Source organism: Brassica rapa, chromosome A03 (genome assembly GCF_000309985.2).
Source record: "Brassica rapa cultivar Chiifu-401-42 chromosome A03, CAAS_Brap_v3.01, whole genome shotgun sequence".
Taxonomy (NCBI): Eukaryota; Viridiplantae; Streptophyta; class Magnoliopsida; order Brassicales; family Brassicaceae; genus Brassica; species Brassica rapa.
The window spans coordinates 20132031-20158191 of NC_024797.2; the positions used below are offsets into that span (position 1 = coordinate 20132031).

The 26161-nt window shown below is 35.6% G+C and overlaps 7 protein-coding genes across 9 annotated transcripts; 4 read left to right on the forward strand and 3 right to left on the reverse strand.

Moving 5' to 3' along the window:
• Positions 1 to 3257: 3257 nt before the first annotated feature.
• LOC103859963 (FCS-Like Zinc finger 8) lies at positions 3258 to 5818 on the reverse strand. Of its 3 annotated transcripts, XM_033288335.1 has the most exons (5): positions 5588 to 5818; positions 4619 to 5288; positions 4550 to 4586; positions 3649 to 4401; positions 3258 to 3548 (listed from the first exon to the last, which is right to left on the reverse strand). In XM_033288335.1, the coding sequence occupies exons 4-5, from the start codon at positions 4371 to 4373 to the stop codon at positions 3479 to 3481; spliced, it is 795 nt and encodes a 264-aa protein (XP_033144226.1). In that variant the 5' UTR covers positions 4374 to 4401; positions 4550 to 4586; positions 4619 to 5288; positions 5588 to 5818; the 3' UTR covers positions 3258 to 3478. The 3 variants fall into 3 exon arrangements, with proteins under 3 accessions (XP_033144226.1, XP_033144227.1, XP_009135815.1); XM_033288336.1 differs by having other exon boundaries at positions 3649 to 4392; positions 4484 to 5288; XM_009137567.3 differs by having other exon boundaries at positions 3649 to 4379; positions 4473 to 5288.
• Positions 5819 to 6116: 298 nt separating this feature from the next.
• On the forward strand, positions 6117 to 13873 carry LOC117132877. The gene is made up of 9 exons (XM_033288308.1): positions 6117 to 8839; positions 9040 to 9313; positions 9439 to 9553; positions 9624 to 9748; positions 9920 to 10001; positions 10078 to 10189; positions 10265 to 10422; positions 10488 to 10608; positions 10698 to 13873. The coding sequence occupies exons 1-9, from the start codon at positions 8621 to 8623 to the stop codon at positions 11019 to 11021; spliced, it is 1530 nt and encodes a 509-aa protein (XP_033144199.1). The 5' UTR covers positions 6117 to 8620; the 3' UTR covers positions 11022 to 13873.
• Positions 13874 to 14228: 355 nt separating this feature from the next.
• On the reverse strand, positions 14229 to 15618 carry LOC103859964 (non-specific lipid-transfer protein-like protein At2g13820). Its single transcript, XM_009137569.2, has 3 exons — positions 14813 to 15618; positions 14675 to 14722; positions 14229 to 14579 (listed from the first exon to the last, which is right to left on the reverse strand). The coding sequence occupies exons 1-3, from the start codon at positions 15381 to 15383 to the stop codon at positions 14440 to 14442; spliced, it is 759 nt and encodes a 252-aa protein (XP_009135817.2). The 5' UTR covers positions 15384 to 15618; the 3' UTR covers positions 14229 to 14439.
• A 348-nt stretch (positions 15619 to 15966) lies between these two features.
• On the forward strand, positions 15967 to 17076 carry LOC103859965 (non-specific lipid-transfer protein-like protein At2g13820). The gene is made up of 2 exons (XM_009137570.3): positions 15967 to 16554; positions 16644 to 17076. The coding sequence occupies exons 1-2, from the start codon at positions 16194 to 16196 to the stop codon at positions 16898 to 16900; spliced, it is 618 nt and encodes a 205-aa protein (XP_009135818.1). The 5' UTR covers positions 15967 to 16193; the 3' UTR covers positions 16901 to 17076.
• Positions 17077 to 18851: 1775 nt separating this feature from the next.
• Positions 18852 to 20415, forward strand: LOC103859966 (putative F-box protein At3g22650). Its single transcript, XM_009137571.3, has one exon. The coding sequence runs from the start codon at positions 19205 to 19207 to the stop codon at positions 20360 to 20362; it is 1158 nt and encodes a 385-aa protein (XP_009135819.1). The 5' UTR covers positions 18852 to 19204; the 3' UTR covers positions 20363 to 20415.
• Positions 20416 to 20554: 139 nt separating this feature from the next.
• Positions 20555 to 21985, reverse strand: LOC103859967 (probable rRNA-processing protein EBP2 homolog). Its single transcript, XM_009137572.3, has 2 exons — positions 21794 to 21985; positions 20555 to 21607 (listed from the first exon to the last, which is right to left on the reverse strand). The coding sequence occupies exon 2, from the start codon at positions 21605 to 21607 to the stop codon at positions 20711 to 20713; it is 897 nt and encodes a 298-aa protein (XP_009135820.1). The 5' UTR covers positions 21794 to 21985; the 3' UTR covers positions 20555 to 20710.
• Positions 21986 to 25463: 3478 nt separating this feature from the next.
• On the forward strand, positions 25464 to 25829 carry LOC117132613 (cysteine proteinase inhibitor 4). Its single transcript, XM_033287362.1, has one exon. The coding sequence runs from the start codon at positions 25464 to 25466 to the stop codon at positions 25827 to 25829; it is 366 nt and encodes a 121-aa protein (XP_033143253.1).
• Positions 25830 to 26161: the final 332 nt, after the last annotated feature.

Here is a 26161-nt window from a genome sequence, read left to right on the forward strand (position 1 = left end):
CTATAATAGAATTACTCTATAATATAATTACCCTATAATAGAGTGAAATATAGAGTAAATTTATTATATAATGAACAATTGGAGCAAATTTAACTCTACAATAAAGTTACTTTATTTTAGTGTAAAATATAGAGTAATTTTTTTGTGTACCATTAGAGATGGCCTTAGGTTTAATAGTTGCGTATAAATGGTCAACATCAAATTTAACCCCCCAAAAATGGTCAACATCAAATTTGACCCACCAAAAATGGTCAACATCAAACTATTCAGGCATGCATGCTGTGATTTGAGTAATACAATGAACTAATGAAGCTTTGATTGTGCCAAAATTAGCGAGTATTAGAGAAGTCTTACTAATCAAAGTGACCGAGAAATGAAAAAGAATAATACATTCCTTACAATTCCTATTTTTTTACCATTTACAAGGAATCTTTTTCCCTTTGTATTCCTTCTCATTCTTTTTATTTTAAAGAAATATAAAAAAAAGTTGTTCCTCACTAAAATTGATAAGAAATCATTTTCTTTTTTCATTCCTCTAATATTATTCTTCTGCATTTTTTTCCTGCTCATTCTTAATGTTCCTGTTATTGAAGCCCAAACTAAAGCCCAAGTTTATGATCCATTAGAGGCTTTTGTAATCCATGTAACTAGGATTTTTAGATTTATATATATGTTGTTATGTGCTTTGATGAATGTAACTTTGGCTGCGTTGAATGCAGCCTCTCCTCTAACTTTGGCTGCGTTAACCTGGCTCTGATACTATGTATAAGTTTATGAAACTAGAAAGATTGAGCTCATAAGAGCTTTATTGAAAGATAGAAATAGAGATATTGAAATAGCTTATTAAAGCTTTATTGTGCAATGAAACTAAAGAAAGTAAGAAGTTTTATGATTGTCATCAAGATAAATAAGATTGTAAATGATTCATAAATATGAAAGGAGAGGCTGCATTCAACGCAGCCAAAGTTACATTCATCAAAGCAGATAACAACATATATATGAATCTAGAAACCCTAGTTACATGGATTACAAAAGTTTTTAATGGATCATAAATTTGGGCTTTAGTTTGGGCTCCAATACCTGTAATGGTCACCAGTTAGACCATATATCATTTTCGTTGATTAAAGTAGTTTTAGTTTGTTCCTTTTTGTGAAGATAAATTGAGTCACATGTCAAGTAATAGCCAAAAAATATAATTCGCGTGTACAATGCACGTGGGTTTTCTTTGCATGTATGTTTGTGCGTAAACCCTCAAAATATTTTTAATTTTACTGATATAAAATATGCTGTCCAGTCAAATATAATGTGCAAATTTACACTTAAAATTAACGATGCTTGATTAGGATTGATATTTGATCATGTCTGTTGCCCCTCAGATCATGGACTTAACCAATGAGACGCCACCCATAACCCATTACCCCTAGACCGACCTATCAAGTTGGATTTTATGAGACTTATTGGGTCCATTTCTATGAGTGACGGAGTCTTAATTACCCAAGTGCTTTTTTGTATCTGTGTAATGTGTTAAGTAATTTTTTTTCAGCTATTGGAATTACAAACTATTAATTTGAGGTCATGCAGTTCAGTAAAACAGTAGAAGCAATAAAATTAGCTTACAATGAAGCTAATCATAGCTATTGAACTTAATCAAGAAATCAATAAAAGAGCTAGTGAGAATTCTTAAGAGATTCCTAGTTGATATATAGTTCCACGTCTACCGCGGCCTCTTTGATCTGCGTCGACCATTTACCATAGTCCACTTCATTTCCTGGACTTTTTGAGTTGGTTTTATTGATCTTTCTTCACGAGCCATTTGGACTATTGTAGCACAGCTAAGTCAAAACTGGAAAAACCTCAATGTCAGCAAGAGTTTTTCCACTTTCAATCCCATCTACATTTTCACCCACCCAAAAAAAAGTTTCCCAGTTGAGGCGGATGGGTTAAGAAAACAAGGTATGGCAGTGTCTCTTTTGCTTCCGCCACACTCATGGACGAATTTTCAACACTGAGATGGTTAATCTCATTAGTGGTTGAAGAAAGTACAGCCTCTTCGGGTATAATTAATGCTGTAACACATTGAACATTGACAGAAATTGTGACTTCTTTAGTAATTGGAATATGGCTTGAGTCTAGTATAACAACATTACTTGTAGTGGAGAAGATAGCAGTTATAGAAGAAGGCTTTGAAAAAGCTGAAACAAGTGGAGAGGCAACCTCATCAATTGCAGTGTCTTCTGAGCTGTGAGAGGAGCATCAACTGAGACAGATTTAGCAAAGGCGGCATGGATTACAATTGGAGCATGTACAATCTAAGACCTCGTCTTCTACGATTGGTACAAAAATATCCGTTTGAGCAGATTTTTATAGACAACCTGATTCTTTGTGTCCCAAATGGCCACAATTACCATATTTTCTAGGGATCCAAGAATACGCCACATGATCATGGTTGATGGTTGTAGAACCCTTTTTATCAACCAAAATGATATTTTGAGGGAGTGATTTGTCTAAATCATTCTCAACCATAATCTTAGCTTCTCCTAAGAGGGTTGGATCTAGCCATGGTTTGTTTGTGGGCATATAGCCAAACCAGAAGCAATCCGACATATTCTTGATCTTGGATAGAAAAAATTAGGATATTAATTTTTAAGTCACCCAAGCAGGAACGGTTGCAATCTTTAGAAAAGAAAAACAAGAATTTTTTTTTTTTTTGGACGCAAAAAAGATAAATAACTTTCATGACTCCACTCAACAACAAACATTAAGCAATCATCAACATGCCATAAACCTCTCTAAAGTACCCAAGAATGTGTTAAGTAACATACACAATACAAAATAATCTATACGTGAGAGTGATACACTAACCCAAAACAAAACTGATGTGCTACCAAACTTGTTAGCGAACCACGTACGTAGCCATTTGATTTGATCGATTTTATGCTGGTTAAACCAAACCGTTTAATATTTGGCCATTTTAGTTTAATGAACAGTTCTACGTACCCAGCATTAGATCAGTTCCAAACTGTAATAATAGTATTTTTTTAATCTATCTATTTGCCACAACTACAGTGTTATCTATCAGTTGTTGGTGTTGCGCCCAAAAACATCTATATCGGGTTTAAAGCATGAAAATGGATTTTACTTTTAAAGGAGATATATTCACATTTCTGTCTTCTTCTTTTTTTCTGAAACTATGTTTTTACATTTCTGTGATAACATCGCAAATCGAATTGCCGTCTACTAATATTACAGATTTAAAGTAAAAAGTAAAATATTTTTTTTGATAAAGGATTTAAAAGTAAAGTAAAAGATTAAGTAAATGATTATGCATGTAGACACATAATACACATAGATACCAACTCTGCCTCGAGCAAAAAAGCAACTAAGCAAAATTTATTATCTAACATTTTCATCTTAATACTACACTTATTTATTTTAGTCATTATCATAACATTTTATAATCTCAAAAAAGCTTATTTTTCTAAAAGTCATTTTCCTCCGACATCATCTCCAGAGACCTGCATTCGCTGCTACAGAAAGCTCTGTCTCCCCTGCAAATCAACATCATAAATTGTTAATAAGCTATTCAAATTTTCAGTTACAGAAATATCGTATAGTTTTAAATTCATATGCTATATATGATTCATTTACCTATATATGAAAATGTCATCACGAGGGCCAAGATTCTTCTTACAGTTACAGCAGGTACTGAGAAAGCTGTCGGGTGGTAAATGATACGATTCGTGAACCGGGTCGGACCTCCGGAAGAAAACGACGCCGGGTTTGCTCTCAACGATGCAGTTGTCGAATATATGGATCGTTCTCGGGTTAGGCCCATGACACGTCACGCACGTGTAGTCCTCCGATAGTTCCATATCGCTGGTCGAGAAATATCCCGTGAAGATTCGGGCCGACCCGAGACCCGACCCGGGGACCGATATCTTCGTCTCTTCCGGCGGAGGGGAGGTCGGAGAATTTTTTGTTTTGGTCCCGAAATCCGCCGAGGATCGTGGATAGTCCGGGACCCGGATCCGGATCTGTGACCCGAATAGAATGGAGCTGGATCTTGGTCGGGAGAGTCCGGGTTCTTCTTTGATGAGAGTATCGACAAGGGCGAGTCCGATTCTTTTGGGTTCGAGCTTGAGCCGGATCTCGGGTTCGTGGGTTTTCAGGCTGTCGGGTCCGAAAGGGTTTTTCAAAACAGAGAGAGGTTTGGTGTCGAGGATAGAGGTTGGGCTGGAGACGGCGTCGTTTTCAGTGAAGCTTTTGAAGCTGGTGAAAGCTGTGAATAGCCGTGGGAACGGCGTCGTTTTACTCTGTTTCTGGTTCGTATTCGCCATTAATGTTTGCTTGCTTCTCGATCTCTTCTTCAGCATAATTCACTGAAAAAATCAAAACTTTATAACTAAACTGTCTTCATAGAATCATAGTTTCCGTAACTGAGAAGTAACAAGAGAAAATACATCAAAACTAACCTCAACGATCAGAAAGTTACATAATCTTTGGAAAGACGAGAGCTTTATTTGAAGCAGAGAAGAAAAAAAAAGATTTTTTTCACTCGCGACTTTCTTGCACTGTCTTCCTCAGTGTAACATAAAACGTTGTGTGTTGCTCAAAAAAAAAACATAAAACGTTGTGCTTGAGAGCGAAGGAAGAAGAAAGAAACAAAAACAGGAAAATAATAAAGAAAAATTGATCCGTTTGTTTTTGTTTTCTTTTGCTTTTGAGACTTAGTGGGTTATAGTTTCAATGGACCTGAGAGAACAAAACAGCCCCCATTGATTCTTTCCCATATCCTCAAAAATCGCCATGAAGTTGTATAGCAGAAATACAGTAGTAGTAGTAGTAGTAAAGACCCGCTTACTCTCTATGCATTTTTTTTTATCAACACTCTCTATGCATATATCTGTATAATAATCTCTATAACTCTCTGTATAGTATAGTATAAATATATAGAGAGAGGGTACAATGGAATCAGTGGGTGGAGAACACAAAGACTCGAAAACCACTCAGAGCTTTAACTTCAGCAGTGGAACTTGCAAAATTTCGTTTCATTATGTTTTTTTTTTAAATAATTATATTGTCTTTTAATCTCTTATAAATTTATGATATTTTCATTTAGGTGTGGTAAGGAACCACTCACGTCATTTTCTACTGACCCTTTTGTCTTTTATTAATTCTTTTGGATATTTTCTTTTAGTTTTCTTTCCATATTCTTTTCTGTTTTTAAATTTGTAAAAGTTAACTTTAAGAAATTCATAAAAAAGAAGTTGGAATTGTCGTGTTCCATACTTTAGCTCTGTTCTTTTCTTCGACGCTGCGATCAGCGGCCGCGTCAAAAAAATACAGCTAGGGCATAAACAAATTCTTTGGTGTTCCAATTAAAAGTAGTCGCAACGAACAATCGGAGGCATGGAAACGAGGTTGCCGCTGCCGCTGAGATTTTCCGCGTCGTATTTGCTGGGTTGAACTTGACGCTGCAACTGAATAAACAGATCCGTGTTGTTTTGTTTGTACAGCAACTGCCGTGGCCATGACTGTAATTTTGAGACGCTGCCGCCAATTCCGGCGTTTATAAAACGAACAGCACTTTTGTAGAAGTTACGATTAATCCATCGATGGAATATACGTACCAAGGGATGATATAAGAAAACAGATATGAAAATACAAGTATTAACTTTGATTAGGGATTTCGCTATATTGTACTAGTTCAACCCTTAATCCAGTCGTGGAGTTTCAAAAGCGGGCCAACGCTGACTATTTTTGGAGGTGAACATGATCAAGAAAGGTGTAGTCCCCTTCGCATAGATCCTGATCCAACTACATACCATTAGGTTCTTTTTTGTTTTTGTAGCTTGAGTTTATAGATGAATTATTATAGAGGTAATGTACTTAATTAATCGTGATTAGGTGATTGTCTACGTATGATGTGGTAATCCTACATAGTAAAGGGTGGAAAGAAAACAAGGAAATTCAAGCCGGCATTTATCAGAAACAGAAATGAACTCTCTTATTTTCATTTTCACCGCCATATTACATTGTTTTGAGGTAGTTTTTTTATTGATACAAAAATATTTGTTTCATTAACCTAAATAGACAGAAAAGGGAGTAGCTAACTCATAGAAACACGCACGTAGTTTTCTCAACCGGAGACAAATCAAGATGATGATGAAGAACTTTTACTTCATTTCGTAAAATCAAATCATCTAAACAAAAGATCACCTATGCGATCATAAGTACGAATATATTTCACAATCTTAACTGATCTCTTTCGCTTTCATCGCTGGCTAGTCTCTTTGGGTGGGCATTGTATAGTCTAGCATTGTACACACACTGTCACTGATAAGTAATATATAGTCCATCACACACTTGCTGTCTAAAACGTAAACTTTTTGACATAAACTGTATCATTCTAGAGTAGAACTATTAATTACATAATTAACAATAAAAAAATTGATTACATACGTGCTGTGTTCTGCAATATTAAACTAATGGAACAAACTTAATAAAAATAATTGAATTACCAATCACAGTTCACGGACAAAAAATCATGAATCGCTTTTAGCAGTGTTTTGTTTTTGCAAAGCTTGGTAATCATCCATTTTTACTCTAATAGTGTAAAGTAAACAGTAGGGAATAATTAAGGAAGCATCATGAGTCGTGTCATCCTGTCATGGCTCGTGAACACAATCCATCGTATCATCGTGACCGTCCGTGAGATCAGAATCTAATCTCTCTTTTGTTGTCAGGATAAAGGATCCCACACTTTTAAGAATTGTAGATGGGCGGTCCCAACAATAATCCTCAGCACTAAGAGTTGGGGACCACATAAGCTCATATCAGTATGTCCCATCATCTATCTTTTACACACAAAGTAAAAAAAAACAATGAGACAGGTAATAATGGTTCGAAGAGGCGGAACCACACGACGACTAACACAATGAACTTACTCATTTTTGGATGTATTATGTATTTAATTACGCCAATAGATCCAATATTTTTGCAATTGAGAGGTGGTTTACTTGGTCCCAATCTATTCAAATTGTTATAATTAAAAACAAAACAAGTGTGTAGCAAACACAATTAAAGGTTTGATGTGTTTATGTGTCTACCATCAATTGGGTTAAACTCCCATATTTTGGCTCCGAATGGTAACTGCGGTTGAGCGGTGCAGGACAAGCGGTTTAACTGCGGTACGGTTTTAACAGTTATAAAAGCGTATAGATATATGGTATATGTAGAGATTTTTGTTACTGTTAACTGCGGTGCGGGCGGGGCGGTTTGTAACATTCGAAGCCTTTATTCAAATCAACATGGGAGTTTGTTTTTTCAATGACAAGGACATCAATGAAACTGACTAATACTATTTCCTCCGTTTCATAATAGATGTATTTTAGAAGGTTTTTGCTGTTTCATAATAGATGATGTTTTGATATTTTTATGTTATTTTTAACTTTATTGAAAGTTGTGTAGCCAATTAGATATTATAGTCATCTATAAGTAATAAAAGGGAGATATCCTCCTCAACCAGACTGTCCATGTAGGCAATTATAATCAACCAATCAGAGAGTGTTTTTTTGCCATGTCAAATGTGTGTTGCTTACCTTGGGCCTCGACCGTGTTTTAATAAATCGTGACTGATACGAATGGGCCTCAAGCCCATCAGACCATACCAAGGCACAGACGGCGGTCAACCCATTACTAACTCTCCCATTCGCATTTCTCGAACCCTAATAACCCAAAAAAAAATTTCATCCGATTTTGCGATTCTTCAATCTTCATCCCCTCTGACGATTCTTCATCCCTTTCCTCTGACTCTTCTTTGTTCCGTTTCACGATCTAAACAATCAATACATCCTCCACTCCCTTCTATCTTTACTCTCATTTATGGATTCGTTTTGCTTTTCCCCTTCTGATTTTGTTGATAAAGCTCTTAGTCCGCCTTTTCTACTTCGGATTTTGTTTATACAACTCCTGATTCGAGTTTTATTTCGATTAAGATTCTCTGCCATGAGTTCTAACGGGAAATCCACCTCCGAGAAACCAAAAGGCGTTGAGACTGACTCATCTACCGGATCGATCAATCTCATTGGAACGCCATATGTCTCTTCCAGCCACACTATTAGCGAACCCCACTCGAAGCAAGGTAAAGGCGAGGCGTCGGTCACTTCCGGTCTGACCAAACTCAGCGGCAAGACATCTGTTTCTTCCGGTGTCTTGATCGGCGTACCTAAATCGAGAAACCCCTATGGTGAGAACTCTTAGCATTTACTTATGAACTTAAAGAGTCCGTTTGATTACCTTACCAAATTAGAGGGTCTAAAGCTTTGAGGTTTAAAACTATAGAGTCTGTTTGATTGCCTTAACAAATAGAAAGTCTAAAGCTTTGATCTTTAAAAAAAAGAGATGAATAAGATTATTTTTAGGTTTAAAACTATAGAGTCTGTTTGATTGCCTTAACAAATAGAAAGTCTAAAGCTTTGATCTTTAAAAGAACGAGATGAATAAGATTATTTTTATGGTAGATAGTTTTTATACTATAGAAAATATAAAAGTATATGAGACTGTGGTTTGGATTTAGTTTCCTTTTACTTGATGGTAACGTGGGTGTTACTATGCAGGTATGAAGAATGGTGTCTCTTCAGGAGTTAGAGGGAAAGCCGTTGTCTCCTCTGGCGGCAAGGGAAAAGCCATTGTCTCGGCCGAAGTGGTGGCTTTCAGAAGTGTGAAATACGGATCTCATGATGGCGAGCTGAGGTTTCGGTTGATCCATTATTGGGAAGCTCGGAATGTTGTGACAAAAGTGCTTATAGGTCTCGAGATGCTTCTTATCGACGAAGAGGTATAAACCGAGTTCTATATTACAATTTAGTTTATGAATGATGATGAGGAGCATTTTTTGTTCTATTATTTTGTTCTTTAGTGCATTTATAGTAAGTGTTTGGTTTGTTGATGTTACCGTGAAATATGATTTTGTTGTTGATGCATATCTGAGATCTCATTTCTAGCATTTCTGATTAATTTATGTAATTATGATAACAGGAAACTGTCATCCAGGGTTTCATCCCAGCTGGGAGGATAGACACTTATTTGCCACACATGAGGGCTGGTGGGATTTACAGACTCAACACTTTCTACGGGTCTAACAACAAGACTTTGTATCGTGTTGCGGAGTCAAGTTTTACCGTCACATTCTCAACGACTTCTGTCCTCTCTGATCTAGATGACAGTTCGGTATGTTTCCCTAAGGATTGTTTTAGGTTCCATGGATATGAGGAGTTCGATGCTGCTTGCGACTTGAAAGGAGACCTTTATGGTAAGGTCTCACTGTTATATATAAGATAATGATAATATAATTCGATCAAATATATTCTAACATTTTTGGTTACAATGTGTGTTAATGATATATAAAGCATTGATAATGTTTTTTTTGTTTTGCAGATTATATTGGCCATATCAAGCTTGTGAATGGGCAGGTTCTCGGTGAAAATCTCGTGCTAGACGATGCAGATATAGCTTCTTCGCGCAGAGTTATGCTCCATGTTCAAACACATGAGTAAGCTACCCTGTATTATTTCGTATTCATGAGTTGTCTCTCTATTTACACGTGATTTTGTATGTTATAGCGGTCCGGTGATGAAGTTGTACCTATGGGACAAGGCTGCCTCTGAGTTTTGTGAGAGATTCAAAGCATCTGGGGGAACTGCACGTGTTATTTTAGTCACTACCTTGAACCCAAAGCGTCTTGGAGGTCTGTATTACCTACTTTTTCTTTGAGTAGGATGGCCTGTTAATATTATATGGATAGGATAGCTTTGAGTAGTAGAACTTCATTTGGTATAAATTAGGCTTACTGGCTATGAGCATCCGATAGGCTCTGTTACAATCTTCCATCTCTATTATAACAATGGTTCTGTTATAGGTGCTCTGGCTCTATCTTCCATGGCGCCATCACGTGTGTTTTTGGACACTGATGTCCAAGCAACCCGAGATTATCTCAATTGGTAATCTTTCATTTATTTATAAATTGTTAATCCTTATTTCATCACTGTTTTTTTGAAGTTTGTTCGTTGGCTTCAGGATGAACATGAATCTAGATGTTGCTAATAGAGTTAACGCAGACATTGTCACTAAATCTGAAACAGTGACCATAGGCGAGCTATTTTCTTATATGAAGCAGGAAGATGCGAAGGTTGTTCCGTACTAATTGGTAACACATCTAATATGATTATCTTGGTTGCTTATTAAACCGTTTAGTGTTTTGCAGGTTGCTTGGTTTGAGTGCATAGCAACTGTTGGAGATGTTGTGCACGGTTCGTCATGGTATTACATCGGCTGTGGTGTGTGCCACACTAAGGCAACCAAAGGACCTACCAGCCTAATGTGCAAGAAGTGTGGGAAAACCAGTATTGTTGGTGTTGCACAGTAAGTGACTCAGCTCTACTTAAACTCATACTCAATGCACCATTCTTAATCTGTGTGTGACACAGGTACCTGACGAAGATCTCCGTGTATGATAACGATGATCAAGCGTCTTTTGTGCTTCTTGGTGATGCTGGACATGAGTTATCTGGAAAGAAAGCTTCTGAATTGGTTGAGGATTATTTCGAGGTAATACAGCCCCGTTTGCCTTTGTTATTTAAATCTGTAATTCCAGGATAATTTGAGGTATATAGTTACAGTTGATTACCTTATTTTAGGCCAACGAGGATGTAGGAGGTGATCACTTGGTTCTGGTACCTCAAGTTCTCATTGATACCATTGGACAGACTCGCAAATTCGTTGTGAAGGTGTCGAAACACAATTTGACTGGCCAGACTCAATCTTTGACTGTGACAAAGGTGATGACTCTAGAAGTCCCGGAAGTTGAGGCCAATTTGGAAGGAAACGTGGCTGTACCAGACACACGTGAAACTTTGGATAAAGAAGATGCTGATGACGATCCTTCCACATGCTTTGGGAGTGTGAAGAGGGCTGCTGATAAGGTTGAGGCAGAGGATCCCAAGCGAGCAAGGAGTGGCTAGGATGTGTTAAATGTTGGTTTTTATCGTTACTAAAACTTTCTGCTTTGGTTTTTTTAATTTCATACTTTGATTTTGCATCTTTAAGTTTGTTGTCTGAACATTGAAGTTTTGTTGGATTTGAATCTTTCACGAATTTGGTTGTTTAAATACAAAATGTGTTCTAAAGTATTTACGATTTTTGTTGGTTTAGGTACCGTAAATACTTATGACAAGAGAAAGTATTTGTAGCTTATTGGTTTTTACCAATTTTGATAAGAAATGTTTTTTTCATATATATTTAATTTTATTGTGTATATAGACAAAAAGTAAGAATGTATATTAGTGAATTAAGAATTTCTTAATCAACATTTGATTAGAGCGATAAAATGATAGAAATGGTGGGCATGTCAAATATAATGCACGGATTTGTTATTGTCATATTTTATTTGCTCATCTGATATTATGTGTGTCATATGCAGTCTGATCAAATGTAAGCGTGTCTAAATGATTTTGGTTAGATCGTATAGTAGTTATGGAATAATAAGGATACACGCCATTGACTTTAAGATTGATTAAACAACCTAATAACCGGCTTGCATAAAGGGATGACCTAGCATACAAACACTACACAGCAAATAGAAAAAAACTAGAACATCAAATAATAGTAGTATTATTTAAAATTATTTCCAAAAAATCTGATTAATTAAATAATTAAAATAAAAAACTGTAAAATTAATATTACATCAATAACGGTAAGAAATTAAACCGTCTATAAATTTACAACTGATAATATTTCAAATCATGAAGCAAAATTTTCTTTCTATCACAAACAAACTTAAAACACACACATAAATAAAATAGCAACAATAAATGTTAAATTTAAATTTTGGTAAAAAAGGTTGACAAAATTATTTTGGTTACAACGATAAATTGATGACAACAAATAAAGAACCGGTATACAAGTCGATGGTACTTTCTTTTAAAGACAAATACAAAAATGAAACTTAATAATTTTAAAACCAATCAAAATTTATACAGTACTAATTATAAGCTTTACAATTGTTTTACATAACAATAAATAACCAAGATAAAGAATATATATAGATCTTAACTTATAATTTAGTTAACTTTTGTTAATTTTACTAATATCCTACATAAAACTCCAATAAAACACAACAAATGATTTCGAATAGTTTTAAATTTGCATTTATGTTTATAATTCTATAACAAGTTTCAGTGTATATCATATTTGTTCGTTTTTAAAATATAAATATAAAAATTAAACTAATATTATAGGAAAAAATCCGGGCGTAGCCCGGAAAACCCCCTAATTTATGTAATTGATTGAATGATTTTTAAATTATATTTTAGAACTATTTTTTAGAAAAAAATAATTATTTAATTTTTATGCATTGATGTAAAAATATTATGTATTGTGAAACAGAGGGAGTAGTACCATTATCGGATATAAAATGCGAAAATAATAAAACTTGGCAACTTATCTATAATGACTTATACCATTTCGAACGAAGTTCTTGATTCCTACATCATGCGGTTATATAAAAATCACGGATCTTGTACTTATATGGAGTATTTGCAAGTTGGTGTTGTTTTATAGTCAAAGTTGGTTGGAATAATAAAAAAAAGTCTGGTATGGTTAGTATTAACTTGCATCCGGAATTTCTATATGTCTCAATCTACCTGAATCACTAATAAAAATATTTAAATTTAATAGATAGCTTAACGCAGTTACGCAAACCTCGTGTGAACAATTTTTAGTAAACGCACAGGTTAAAAAATAATTGGAATTTATGCAAAGTTCAAGGATTGTATATGTAGACGAAAACTTTTTAAAAGTTATATATGCAAGTAATTGAGTATGAATTTCACACATTTATGATTGATAGGACCTGAAATGTGAAACATATCATTTTGACGATACTATGCATGACTTCTGTTCAAGACGCATGCGTGGTCTTTGACATGTACTTCTCAGACTTTTAACTCTTTTTTTGTTTGCACAAAATTTCGTAAATATGTACACATAGAACACTATGAGTATGACGTTACAAAAATCATAATTTTCAATGTACGTTACAAAATCCATCTGAAACGTATAAAGTCTATTCTGTATAATAGATGCCGCCATGTCAGTTACGTATTTGTGTAGATCCAGGGAAGCAAAAATATTAGAACGAACAAAACATATTCAGGTCGACCGCAAAATTATATCATATACTTTTATTATCTGCAGACTGCGGTATTTGGTTCAAACAATAAGGCTTCTAAACCTTTGATATGTGACGGTACATATACAGGGTGCTTAGGTAGATACGTTTTGCCTTCTGTAGGTTTCTTCTCATCGCATACATTGCCTTGAACTCCTATATCCAGCTCTTTGAGCTTATCTCACACTAGGCCTCATGTGAGTAAATCCTATTTGGAAGTATGTTCTCTTTCATGTTAAACTTGCACAAGATCTTAGGTCCCTTTAGGATATCTTTTTGTTTATACCATTTCTTGTTCTTGAGTTTGAACCCAGAACATTTTGATTTCTACCATGCCTATTTAGGTGTTCGGATATTCGTTTGGGTCAGAATCGATTTTTTAGAGTTTTTGGATTTCTTGATCAAGTCGCTTAGGTCCTATTTGGATATTATTTAAATATATACCGGATTCGGTTAATAACTTCGCCTTCATATAAGTTTTTGTAACTCATGCCAAACCATGTTTTGTAACAGTACTTATTTCAGATTCAGGTTATAACACTTTGGGTTCTAGTATTTATTTATTTTAGTTATCATTAACATGAAACTGAGTATTTGAGGCATCTATTAGGTTTTGAATACATGTTTTTAGATAAGAGATAAAAAAATCAAATATTTGAAGTATTTATTTAGGTTTTGAATATTTTTGGATAGTATCAGAATGTTTGGGTCTTTTTTTTTTGGGTACCTATTCGGACTCGGTTAATAACATTTGGGTTCGAATATATTTTATACCACTTATAAAATTAGATTTTTAACGTTAAAACCCCTCAATTAAGTTTGTTTTGGGGTAAAAACCCTCAAACTAAATATTTAACAAAAAAACCTCCCAAACTAACTAACTTTACATCTCAGATTCAGGTCTTTCGTTCAGATCTCGGATTTCATATTTTTTACCCATACCTACATCGACCATCTAAACCAATATTTATTCAGAGAGCTGATGTTCTGTTCTTCAGAATGTGTTCCAAAAAATAATATTTATTGTAAAAGGTAAAGAGATCCAAGATGTTCTCCGTTGCTACAAACAATATCACCGGAGAGTAGTAGGGATTGACAGAACATAAAATAATAGATCATACTTAATCACAACAAAATGTGAACAAATAAAGAATGCAATCTAAGTGGCATAAAAGCTTAATCGGTTCAGGAGAAACGTGGATAGGGGAAAATCAGTATTTCAAGAAGACTGCCATGTAGGAAGCCGCAATAAGGAAGGCAAGAAGAGGATATGAGAACTTGATAGAGCTTCCGTCAGACGATGATCCATCTCCTTCTCCTACTGGTACGGTTTTCGATCCATTACCTGGTCCTAACAAAGACCCCCAAGATGGATTCATTTAGATAACATAAATTAATATATTGAGTTTGATGTTTTTTTCATTACATCTGTTTAAAGTCATTTACCTGAAGATTTTGGTGAATCTGCAGGAGAGTCAGCATTAGAACCACCACCTGCAAAAAAATGTAATCATACTCCATAAGATTCGCCAGTGTTTGGTTTGGAACAATCTTCATAAGTGCTTTTCTTTTGAAAATTCTTACCGTTACAGCGACTGATAGGAGGAGTCTGAACATTACAAGCCCTTGGCAAAGCAAGAGCCTGTGTTTGGTTAATGTTGAGCCCAAGCTGAGATCTTCCACCGTTGAGGGCTTGACACAAACAGTCAGGAGAAGACTGAACTACGCTACTCAACTGGCTGCAGCATTGCTGAGAAGGAGAGGTAGTGTTTCCGGTTATGTAGTTGAGACATGGTGCCATGCTGATCAACACGCTCGTGCAACTTGACTGAGCAGAAACTCTTGTAGAAGACATCACAGCCATGAAAATTGTAAGGAACATTAAACCCATTCCTGTTTTCATGTTTTCTTGAGAGATGTTTTTGAAGAGGATCCTTTTGAGTTTTTTTTTTAACTTTTGTTGGGTTGCTTTGTGTTTGTTTGATTGGATTTGTGGAGTCTTGATGATGGATATAAATAGGGAATTGAAGGAGTTGAAACTTGAAAATGACAAGAGGTGATGACTTGATTTTGGTGGCCAACTTTTTACTACTTTTCTAACGGTTTCTGTTGAGTATTTTATCTGTTCGGATACAAAGTGTTGTGTTGTGAACATAACTGGTACCGTTTGTTCTGGGTCAGTGGTATTTGGTGACGGTCTTAGGCTGCGTTGTTGAACTACTTCCTTGATTATTTGATTTAAGGTATAGTACAGTGATTGTTTTGTATTCTTTATAGTTTTAAATTTCTTTTTGATCCCATTTCTTGTATTTTTGTTTGACTTGGCTTAATAGGTGTCGAAAAGTCTCAGTTTAGGACATCATCTTTTAGAAGTCTTTGGACGTTCTTGTCTCTAGAAGAGCATATGTTTCAAAGTCATGAACTATTCTAGTCTTGAGGTTGCCGTGTTTTCAAGTTAAAGGAAAGTCCCATGGTCGACCGTAAAGAATAATACTAAGAAGACCAGAATAAAAAATTAACTGAAACAAGAAAAAAATAGTAGGCATGAATGAATGACAAGTGTTCAATCGTTCACATTTTTCCAAAATGAATGTAAGCTGAACATTTCGTCTTGACTCAAGAGGATGTTATTGGGCTTAAAGTTAAAGGAATTTCATTTGAGGTCTTGCTTACCGAAACAGAACCAACCGTGGGGGAGAGTGGTTCATCTAATACAATCCAGAGACGAATTAGGCAGCTACCTACTACACGCTATACACGTGTACGCATCCCATTTGCCGTCTCACTAACTAACGACTATAATAAAGGAAAAAAAAACATAGTTAGTTATAGTAGTTGACCTACACACACTTCCTTCGTTCCCTCCACTTTTGTCTACTTATAAATCAAATCCCACTTCTTCATCACAATCCACTTCAAACACAAACCTTAAAAGAACAACAAACAAAGCTTTAATCGATCAACAATGTCGAAGATCCCGGTTATAACCATTGCCGTGGCCTTACTCGCAGTGCTAGCTTTGCCGGTTCGCAGCCAGCAACCGCCGCTTAGCCAATGTACGCCGTCTATGATGACCACCGTGGGTCCTTGTATGAGCATTTTAACCAACAGCAGTACCAACGGAACTTCACCTTCCTCTGATTGTTGTAACTCGTTGAGGTCCTTGACTACTGGAGGAATGGGATGTCTCTGCCTTATTGTCACTGGAAGTGTTCCTTTTAATATTCCGATTAACCGTACAACCGCAGTCTCTCTTCCACGTGCTTGTAACATGCCTAGAGTTCCTCTTCAATGCAACGCCAACATTGCTCCAGCTGCTGCTCCTGGTAAATAATCAATCACATCATCTCATGTAATTAGTTAGCTTTGAAAATAAATTGATAAGAGTTTTTTTTTTTTTTTTGGTTTGGAAAAGGACCTGCTGGTACATTTGGACCGGCCATGTCTCCAAGTCCAGCAACAACTCCAATTGTTCCAGAGCCAACTCCAGCAGCTCAGACACCACAGTCTGATACAACCAGGCCTTTTACACCAACCGTGGACGGTGCTGCACCTACGTCTGATGACGGAGGAAACACCAGTCGACCATCTGTTACTCCTTCGTCCTCCTACGCTCTCTCACCATCCCTTCTCTTCCTTGTTGTCAGCCTCGTAGCTCTCAAATTCTACTGATTTCATTGTTTCTTTAATTTCCTCTGTCTTCATCCTCATGTGATTTGATTTATGCATCTCTCAAACCATTTATTGGTCATTTCTTTGTGGAATAAGCTTGTGTATATTTTGTATTTGTGTGAGAATTTTTACTTTGTATACTGTCTGAAGTAATTTATCATTTTCTTGATGCTCAATGTTCATTCTCAAACTAAATAAAAATGTAGGGGAGAATGTATTCAATTGAGAGTTTTAGGTGATTTATGTCAAAACGACAAATCCACTGTTATTGAAACATGAATTTAAAAAACTTATTTATAATCCAGTGTTATTGAACTTGACATTTTATAAAGTACTATGAAATATAATCTACTGTTATTGAAAATATTTTAAGTTGTGGACTCTTAAAGTTTTGAAGTGATTTTAGAATGTTTGGGTTGAGTTTTTTAGTTAAAAAAATTAAAATTCAAATCCCATGGTTTTAGTTGATATTCTAAAATGGTTTAACAAAAATCATTTTATTCTATGCAATTCCTTAAAATCATCTAAAACTTCTTAAAAATCAAATCACCTCAAATTTTAAATTGAATACACCCCTAAAATAAAAGGGGAAATTTGTCAGCCACGTTACAGAATTGTTAATTATCGATTAAATTCTAAACATTATTTCCTACCATTTTTACATTTTTTTTGTTTTCCTCTTCTTGCTCACAACAATCTAAAATTGTTAATCTATACTAGGGGTGGGCACTTTACCCGATATCCGAAGTGGCATCCGAACCCGATCCGAAAATCCCGAACCGAAATCCGAACCGAAGTAGCAAAATACCCGAATGGGTATTGAATAAAGAGAGATTGGATATCCGAACCCGAACGGATAATACCCGAACCCGAATGGATATCCGAAGATAACCGAACATATGTATAATTAACCTTATATTTCTAGTTTATATCTCTCATTTTATAAAAAATATTTATATTGATACTACATATACTTTAAGTTCATATGATATACATACAATTACGGAAAAAATGATTTGCTACTCACTTAAAATGCATGTCAAGTTTTTTATTTCAAAAATAAGCAAAAAGTTACATCCAAAATTAAAAAAATAACTAAAGTAATGCCTTTTTAGTTTTAAAATGTTATGTCCAAATATATTAACCATTCAATCTATTAAAAATAAAAAAATTAGTTAACTGAAAGTTCTATTTTTAAATACAACAAACTTGAGAAATGAAAATTTTAATTTTTTTTTTCAAAATCTAAATATCCGAACCCGATCCGAAATAACCGAATCCGAACTAAAAATACCCGAACCCGACCCGAAGTACATAAATACCCGAACGGGTTCTAGACCTCTATACCGAAATACCCAAAAATCTGAAATACCCGATCCGAACCCGAACGGGTACCCGAACGCCCACCCCTAATCTATACTATTAAAGCAGGATCCTATTGTCATAATTACCTTAGCCTGTCTTTTCCTTCACTAACATTGCATGTTTTATTAAGGGCAATTAAGTAATATTAATAACAAATCTATATTGAGTCATTATTTTTGGATCCAGCCCACATCAAATCTCTCTTGGGCCATTTAGACCTATTAAAAAATCAGATTTCAATTATCATTTTTTTTTCCTTTGGGCCATTGTCCAAGTTCAAATAATTGTTTTTCAACTATTCTTAATTATTATTTTTTCTTTTCTTAATATAATTTAAGCATTCATAAAAATAATTGAATTTTTTTATTGAAAAATATAAATCTTTATTAAAAGTATATAATTTTTTAATTAAAATATTAACCCCATGATAAAATCAATTTATCAGAGTTATACCAACTTAATTCATTAAACAAATAAAGTTTAATTTTTAAACATAAATAGTCATTTAAAATGAAATACGATAAATAAAGATAAAATTTTTAAGTCTTTTATAAAATAAAACACAAATATATGAAAATGTGACATTTACTAAATATTTGTCAATTGAAAAAAAAACAAAAATAAACCCGCGCTTTGAAAGCGCGGGTCAAAATCTAGTTATCAATTAAATTCTAAGCATTATTTCCTACCATTTTCCAGATTTACCCCATGTATATTTCCTTACTGAATATAAACCTCAAATTAAACTCGAAATTAAAGGGGAAATTCGTCAGCCACCTTAAAGAATTTATTGCAAAAACTAGTGGTAATGCTTAATTGTTTACTTAAAAAAAATTAAAATTGTCTATTATTATCCATGATGTATAATTATTATAGAAAGGATCGAGACTACTAGTTTTTATGCCATAAGATTCGGTGTTCTTTCTTCCAATATTCATCATGGCTTCCCCAGAGACTTCATTGCTCCCTATTGATATAATAGAAGAAATATTCTGTAGGATTCCAATAGAATATTTGACACAATTCAAATTAACCTACTGCAAACAATGGCATGGTCTCTTGAAGGACAAGAGATTCATCTACAAGTACCTGGATCTTGTCCAAGAAAGATTCATAAGAATCGACCATACGGTTCAGATCATCAATCCTTTACAAGGAGCTCGCTCATCTTCACCAATACCAGAAGAATTTCAAAATATCTCCGAGATTTCAACCACCGTTCATTGCGATGGATTATTAGTATGTAGATGCAATGAAACAAGAACAAGAAGATGCAAACTCGCGGTTTGGAACCCGTTCTTGAAACATATCAAATGGATCAAACCATTGAGTTTTTACTCGGTTAATGATTTCTACGGTATCGGATACAACAATGTATCACGTGATGAATACAAAATTCTAAGGATCTTCGAAGGTGAGCTTGAAGATGACGAGATAGCAGTGATTGGACCTTGTGAGCCAGTGATTCAGATATATGACTTCAAAACCAATGCATGGAGAATAATTGTTGATGTTGCTACTTTGGATTGGTCTATTGATCCACCATGCAAAGGAGTTTCCATAAAAGGAAACATGTATTGGGTCGCACATTGGAACAAGAAACCCGAACTTTTCATCCTATGTTTTAATTTCTCGACAGAAACATTCAAAGTCGTATGCAATGTTCCGTTCCAATGCAGTGTGTTAGATACAGCGTCGTTGTCGAGTTTTAGGGGAGATAGACTTTCTTTGTTGCATCAACGTGAAGAAACAACGAAGATTGAAGTGTGGGTCACAAACACATTGAATGGTGATGATGTTGTCTCGTGGGAAAAGTACTTAAACGTGACTAATCCTGACCTTCCGACGTTACATACCGATCATGATCTCGCTCATCCTAGTTACTTTGTTGACAAGAATGATAACATAATTGTGTGGTGCGAGGAGGTGATGGGAGATGACGCAGATGATTATGTTTGCGTAAGCGTTTGCGAGATTAGTAAAGATGGGATTGCTAGGAAAGTAGTTGAGACAGGTCGATGTAATTTGGGTAACTACGATAGGCCTTTTGTATGTGGACATGTGTACCTTCCAAGTCTGGTTCCAGTTCCAGAATAAAACTTGTGTGTTGTTTAACTTGTTTTAAGATATTTTATGTTCTACACTTTGTATTATTTAGTCCTGAGATTTTGGAGTTCTGTGGCTGTGTTAATATAAATTTTGTATTTTTACAAATTTGAGGATCTAAAATTTTTTTAGGGAAATTTTTTTACTTGTATGTAATTCTTTTCAAAAAATGTTTTGAGTCAATTCAAGAAATCATTAGTACAACATTGTAACTAAAAGTCATTACCCATTACAAAACAAAAAGCATTATCTTAAAATATAATCCAAGATAACAAATAAGTTTATAGAGTTGAAGTTACCGATGGGTTTAGATAATCAAATCAAAACCTTCTTTTCAATCTATCTCTTCTGTCTCTTATTGCCACCACCAGCTTTGCCTCCACGAAACCCGCCTTTGAAATCATTAGTCGTCTCCGCAGTATTCTGCTTGCTCAAACCCTTCCTACCACCATGACCAAACTTAGAATCCCTAAACTCCCTCTTCTTATTACCCATCCTCGAAGCAGCCTTCCCTTTCCCTCCCGACCGATCACCAGGAGACACACCCGGTCTCTTCTTACCACCACCACCTCTCTGAAAACTCTTCCCATTCCTAAACTCAAGATCAAGCTCCCCCGCCCCACCACCTTTCTCGCTAAACCCGCTCTGCTGCCTCTGCTTCCTCCACTTCTTCACCGACTCAATCTCATCCTTCTTCTGCTTGGCCCTCTCCTTCATCTTCTGAGACTGCACTTCCTTCGCCATCTTCTTGTTATCCCTCGCTTTCCTCCTCTCCTCCGCCTCCTCCATCTGCTTCTTCTCGTACAGAAGCTTGGACTTCACCTTCTCCATGTGCGTGTCCGACTTCACCATCTCCGCGTAGTAATCCGCGGGTCTTAAGAAAGGCAGCCCCATCTCCTGGAGCTTCGAGAAAGCTTGCCTCGTCCCTTCGAGGGCTTGAGTGTAGAAAGCCATCTCTCTGGCGAGGTCGTCGTTGACGTCGACGGCTTGTGGGCCCTGATCGATCTCGACGGTGAGTTTATGAGTCCAGTCGACGTCTTCAGGCCAGCTTATGTCTTGGAGTTTGTCGAGAAGCCCGTCTCTGTTGTAGACAGCAGTCTTTGTCGGCTCGGCTAGCTTCTCAGTGATCTCGTTGTCTGAATCTGAAAGTGATTCTGCTTCGGAGTCGGATGCTGCTTCGTCTACGTTAATCATGTTCATCTCATCGTCTTCCACATAATCATCATCGAGTGACATCTGCTCAAGATTTTATAAGAAAAACAAATCATGTCCGAATCGAGACAGGAACATATAGATTCAAATGTAATGTTACAACTTACAACAGATACTATGGTTTCTATGACATTGAAGCAACAACTCAATAAACTAGTTCGGTTACCATGAAATTGAAATAAAGCTATCGAGGAATAGAAGAAAACTTACGGTTAATTAAGAAACCAGACGAAGAAGAAGTTTGCTTGAGAAGGGTTTTAGAGAGACGGAGACCGAGAGTGAACGACGGCGCAATAAAGAAGAAGAAGAAGAAGAAGCAGACTTTTAGAAGTAAGGGTTTGGCTTCGTAAGCCCTTTTCTTTCATGCTTTTCTTCTAAAATTTTATTTTACGATTAATTAAATTACCGACATAAATAAATGTATTTAAAAACTTCCACACCTAAGTCTCATGTTCGAATCTAAAACTATGCAATTTTTTGCAGATTGTATATTATAGGAAGTCCATATTTTAATTTCCGAAAAAAGCGTAAACATTCTCATAAGACATAATATGATATCTAGAAAGATATCCGGAAGGCACAAATTCAGATCGTATTAAATCCACCTTGGTGCTTAGTTAATAAATATAGCGCAAGGCCGATTTTTTTTTTTAAAATATGAAATTGCATGTATAAATAAAATACACGTTGGTTATGATCCATATTCTAAAAATCGTCCACCTAGCCGACGTGGAAGTTATTTCTATTCGGTTGAATCAATTGTTGGAACGCAAAAATAGATATAGAATACTCGAAAAATTGGCCGAGTAATAAGCAAAACCGTGTAACTGATTAATCGGTTTAAATCTATCTTATCCCAATTTCACAATTACATATCTATTTGCTTAGTCCAAAATGCAGTCAGTCATAAACCAATTAACCTTAATAACTAATGGCATTCTCTCAACCAAGAAAGAACTACTGTTATATTTTATGCTCAAAATCAAAACAACATATTTTTGTGTCACTTTGAGTGAATTATATATATTTTTGTATTCTGCATTAGATGTAAATAGAGAGAAGAACAATTATATTTTATAAACTAATTTGGTGTTTATTTTACAAATGTATGAATTTAAAAAATGTTACTCTATACACTATATATATTAGACAAAATACATTATCGAGTAGTTCGGGTAGATACACCCATAGAAAATGGTGTCTTTCACGCTCCGTTGCAGCTTCCATTCTCATATGTTGACTCTGTGCCTACATGATCACCACGTTGGCCCGAACACATTAACAAATCTTATGCCAGTTTGTCAAAATCTTTTTAACGAACTCATCAACGCATGAGAAGATTGGTCTCTCTCACGTTCCAAAGCAAAGCATCGGCTATAAGACCCCTAAATGCAAAAGCTTAAGAAACAAAAACATATTAAGTGATGAAGTCGTTGATTTGTCTCTCTCTCATCCTCCTCCCCTTGTTCTCGGTCGTGGAAGGCCAAGGTATCGGTAGCCCAACGCGGAAGGAGGTTGATGAGGAAGTCGTTGTGCTGGCCTTGTTTGCAGTCTCGGAGCATAATAGGCAGTCGAAGGCGAATCTTGTGTACATAAATGTCATCCAGGAAACCATGCAAGTTGTCCACGGCTTATTGTACCGACTTATCATTTCGGCGGAAAATGACAGCCGCGCCGCCAAAAATTACGAAGCCGTTGTATGGGAAAAGCCACAGGGCCAGGGCCACCACTCCAATGTCCTTGTGTCCTTCAAAGAGTGTAGATCTGTGGCTTTTGTAAATCGACTAAAGATGTATGAATGTACGCCAATGAGTTAAGATTTTGACATTACATTGTTGTTGGTGTAATGTTTTTTGAGACGCTATTCAAAACTTAACATCCATTGATTTGCTTCATCCAACACTACAAAACAATGTTGTTTTCACTTCATTTCAGTAAAAAGGTAAGAAAAAAAACATGCCTTGAGACATAACAAGGTGTATAAGAATTTAACATTCCACAGAAACAAAACTTTTTTGAGCCATTAACTCCAAACTCCTAAACTCTACGCAACAGGTAACGGACTCTGTGACTTGGTCATCATCACTTTGGATTGAACCAAACTCTGAATCTTGAGTTTTGCTTCTCCCATACCTTTCTTCTCCAGCTCCTCCACCAGCATCTTACAAGTGCTATCTCTAGGAACCATTCCTTTCCGCATCGCCTCCTCAAAGAACAAGCAAGCTACTTCAACTTTCCCACTCATACACAACCCTCTAATCAGAAGAATATACGTAGCCACATCGATACTAACATCGTTTCTCACCATGTGATGCAACAAGACTCCAAGCAGCTTCATCTTCTTCTTCTGGCAACACATCTTCAGCAACGGAGCATAAGTCTCAATGTTTGGACTACATGATCCCTCCTCCTCTTCCATCCTTTTTAGCAAACGTAGAGCCATCTCATCTCGCGAGTGATGAACCGCAGAGGAAATCGTCGTATTGTACACCAAAACATCAATAAGTATGATAATCAATAAGTAATTCATAGACAAGAACACAATTACTGCTAATTTTATGGGAGATTCTTCTTCTCCGTTTATTTTTGTTATCTTCCTCTTCATGTTGTATCTCTATCTATATTTTTTACATCAGTTGTGATTCAACTAACAAAAAGAAATGACTCTGTTTATCCAGGAATTGATCGTCCCTTTCGAAAAAGGTAATTTTTTTTTTATAAAGTTAAATCACTTATCAAGAATATAATATAAGATATGTATGCTAATCAAGTGTAATTTATTTATTGTGCGTGATCCTCTTCGGTACGTCTGAGAGCCAAAGGTAATCTCAAAGCTTTTTAAAAATTTTGAAACTCATTGACGTTGTCCTATCAATTATATAATTTGTTATCTTTTGGGGATTGTTTACATCTTTAAATATTTTTGTTAGAATTATCTCTTTTCTGACTCAAGGCTTAGAGAAGGAAACCGTAAATCATATCTGCTGTTACAATGAAACCAATGATAATAAATCTCATGTAATTCAAATCTCTCTTTTATATTTCATGGCTGATTTTTTTATTGGGGTTGTAAAATATTTGTTTTTTCTCAATTATATTTTTCTGATGTTTTAAGATTAGTGTTAAATGTGATCATTTTCAAAACGTTCTAATATATTCTTTGTTCATATGAACATAGTATAAATATCAATATGTAACATCAAATCTTTCATATTAACAATATACATGTAACATAAGTATTATATAGTAGTAAATATAATATCAATTTAATATTAATGTTAATGTCTACACATGCGTGCGGACGGTCCACCAGGTGTGACTGGTAACCATCATAAGAACAATATTAACGGATATGAAAGGAATGAACAGGAATAAAAGTTTAGGAATGATGGTTCCTTGTCAAAATTAATGAGGAATAGATTTGTTCTATAATTCTCTACGAACAAAGGAATGAAGGGGAATGAAAAGGAAAATCAATTCCTTATGAATGGTAAAACATTTAAGGAATATTAAGGAACATAGTGTTCCTCCTCGTTCCCTTGGTCACCAATCACACCTAGTATTTTATTATTCAGTAATATCCGAATACATGGTTCCAAAGTAATAAACTTGGGCAAGTAGAAAAAATACACCAATCTTGTAAAGCAATATCTGCACATGTAATCTGTAGAAACTCTCGAAGCAGATGTTGACTCCGTGCCTACATGTTCTCCACGTTGGCCCGAACACATTAACAAAATCTTATGCCAGATTGTTAAAATCTTTATAACAACTCATCACCGCATGAGAAGATTAGTCACTCTCACGTTCCAAAGCAAAGCATCGGCTATATATAAAACCCATAAAAGGTAAAAGCTTAAGAAACCAAAAAAAAGAAGTGATGAAGTCGTTGATTTGTCTCTCTCTCATCCTCCTCCCTTTGTTCTCAGTCGTGGAAGGCCAACTTATTGGTGGCCAGGTGCAGATCAGGGTTGATGAGGACGACGTCGTTGTGGTGGCCAAGTTTGCAGTCTCTGAGCATAACAGACAGTCGAAGGCGAATCTTGTGTACGTGAATGTCGTCAATGGAACCTACCAAATTGCCGTAGGCACAGTGTACCGTCTTATCATTTCGGCGAAAGATGGCAGCCATGCGGCCAAAAATTACGAGGCCGCTGTGTGGGAAAAGCTGGACGGGTCCAAGATCCTTCTGTCCTTCAAAGAGTGTAAATCTCTGGATTTATGTAAAACGATTTATGGAGTATGAATGTAAGTGAAGATTTTGACATTACATTGTTGGTTTGTGTAATGTTTCTGAAATACGAATAATGAGAGACACGTTACTAATTGTAAAGGTAACTCTTTTTGAGTATATATTTCTCGCTATCCAGAATTGCCTTCTTCACCAAGAAATTGAAATTAGGACTAGGGTTTCACTGGGGAAAGCCGTTATCTAAACCATCATCAAAAGCTAGCATTGCTGCCTGGAGGAGTCATATCTAAATTCGATCTCTTGGAGATGGGTTTGATAATTTTCCTAGTATAAAAATATGCAGAGGCTAGAGATATAAGTAGTAGGAAAAATAAAATAAAGAAAAT

Coding starts and splice junctions, on each gene's coding strand:
- LOC103859967 (XM_009137572.3), bottom strand. CDS start 21,607: ATGTCACTCGATGATGATTATGTGGAAGACGATGAGATGAACATGATT.
- LOC103859964 (XM_009137569.2), bottom strand. CDS start 15,383: ATGTTCACAACACAACACTTTGTATCCGAACAGATAAAATACTCAACA. Junction 14,723..14,812: donor TCCTATCAGTCGCTGTAACG/GTAAGAATTTTC, acceptor ATTTTTTTGCAG/GTGGTGGTTCTAATGCTGAC. Junction 14,580..14,674: donor AGATTCACCAAAATCTTCAG/GTAAATGACTTT, acceptor GGTCTTTGTTAG/GACCAGGTAATGGATCGAAA.
- LOC117132877 (XM_033288308.1), top strand. CDS start 8,621: ATGAAGAATGGTGTCTCTTCAGGAGTTAGAGGGAAAGCCGTTGTCTCC. Junction 9,554..9,623: donor CTCCATGTTCAAACACATGA/GTAAGCTACCCT, acceptor TGTATGTTATAG/CGGTCCGGTGATGAAGTTGT. Junction 10,190..10,264: donor TGAAGCAGGAAGATGCGAAG/GTTGTTCCGTAC, acceptor AGTGTTTTGCAG/GTTGCTTGGTTTGAGTGCAT.
- LOC103859963 (XM_033288335.1), bottom strand. CDS start 4,373: ATGCTGAAGAAGAGATCGAGAAGCAAGCAAACATTAATGGCGAATACG. Junction 3,549..3,648: donor GATGACATTTTCATATATAG/GTAAATGAATCA, acceptor GTTGATTTGCAG/GGGAGACAGAGCTTTCTGTA.
- LOC103859966 (XM_009137571.3), top strand. CDS start 19,205: ATGGCTTCCCCAGAGACTTCATTGCTCCCTATTGATATAATAGAAGAA.
- LOC117132613 (XM_033287362.1), top strand. CDS start 25,464: ATGAAGTCGTTGATTTGTCTCTCTCTCATCCTCCTCCCTTTGTTCTCA.
- LOC103859965 (XM_009137570.3), top strand. CDS start 16,194: ATGTCGAAGATCCCGGTTATAACCATTGCCGTGGCCTTACTCGCAGTG. Junction 16,555..16,643: donor TGCTCCAGCTGCTGCTCCTG/GTAAATAATCAA, acceptor GGTTTGGAAAAG/GACCTGCTGGTACATTTGGA.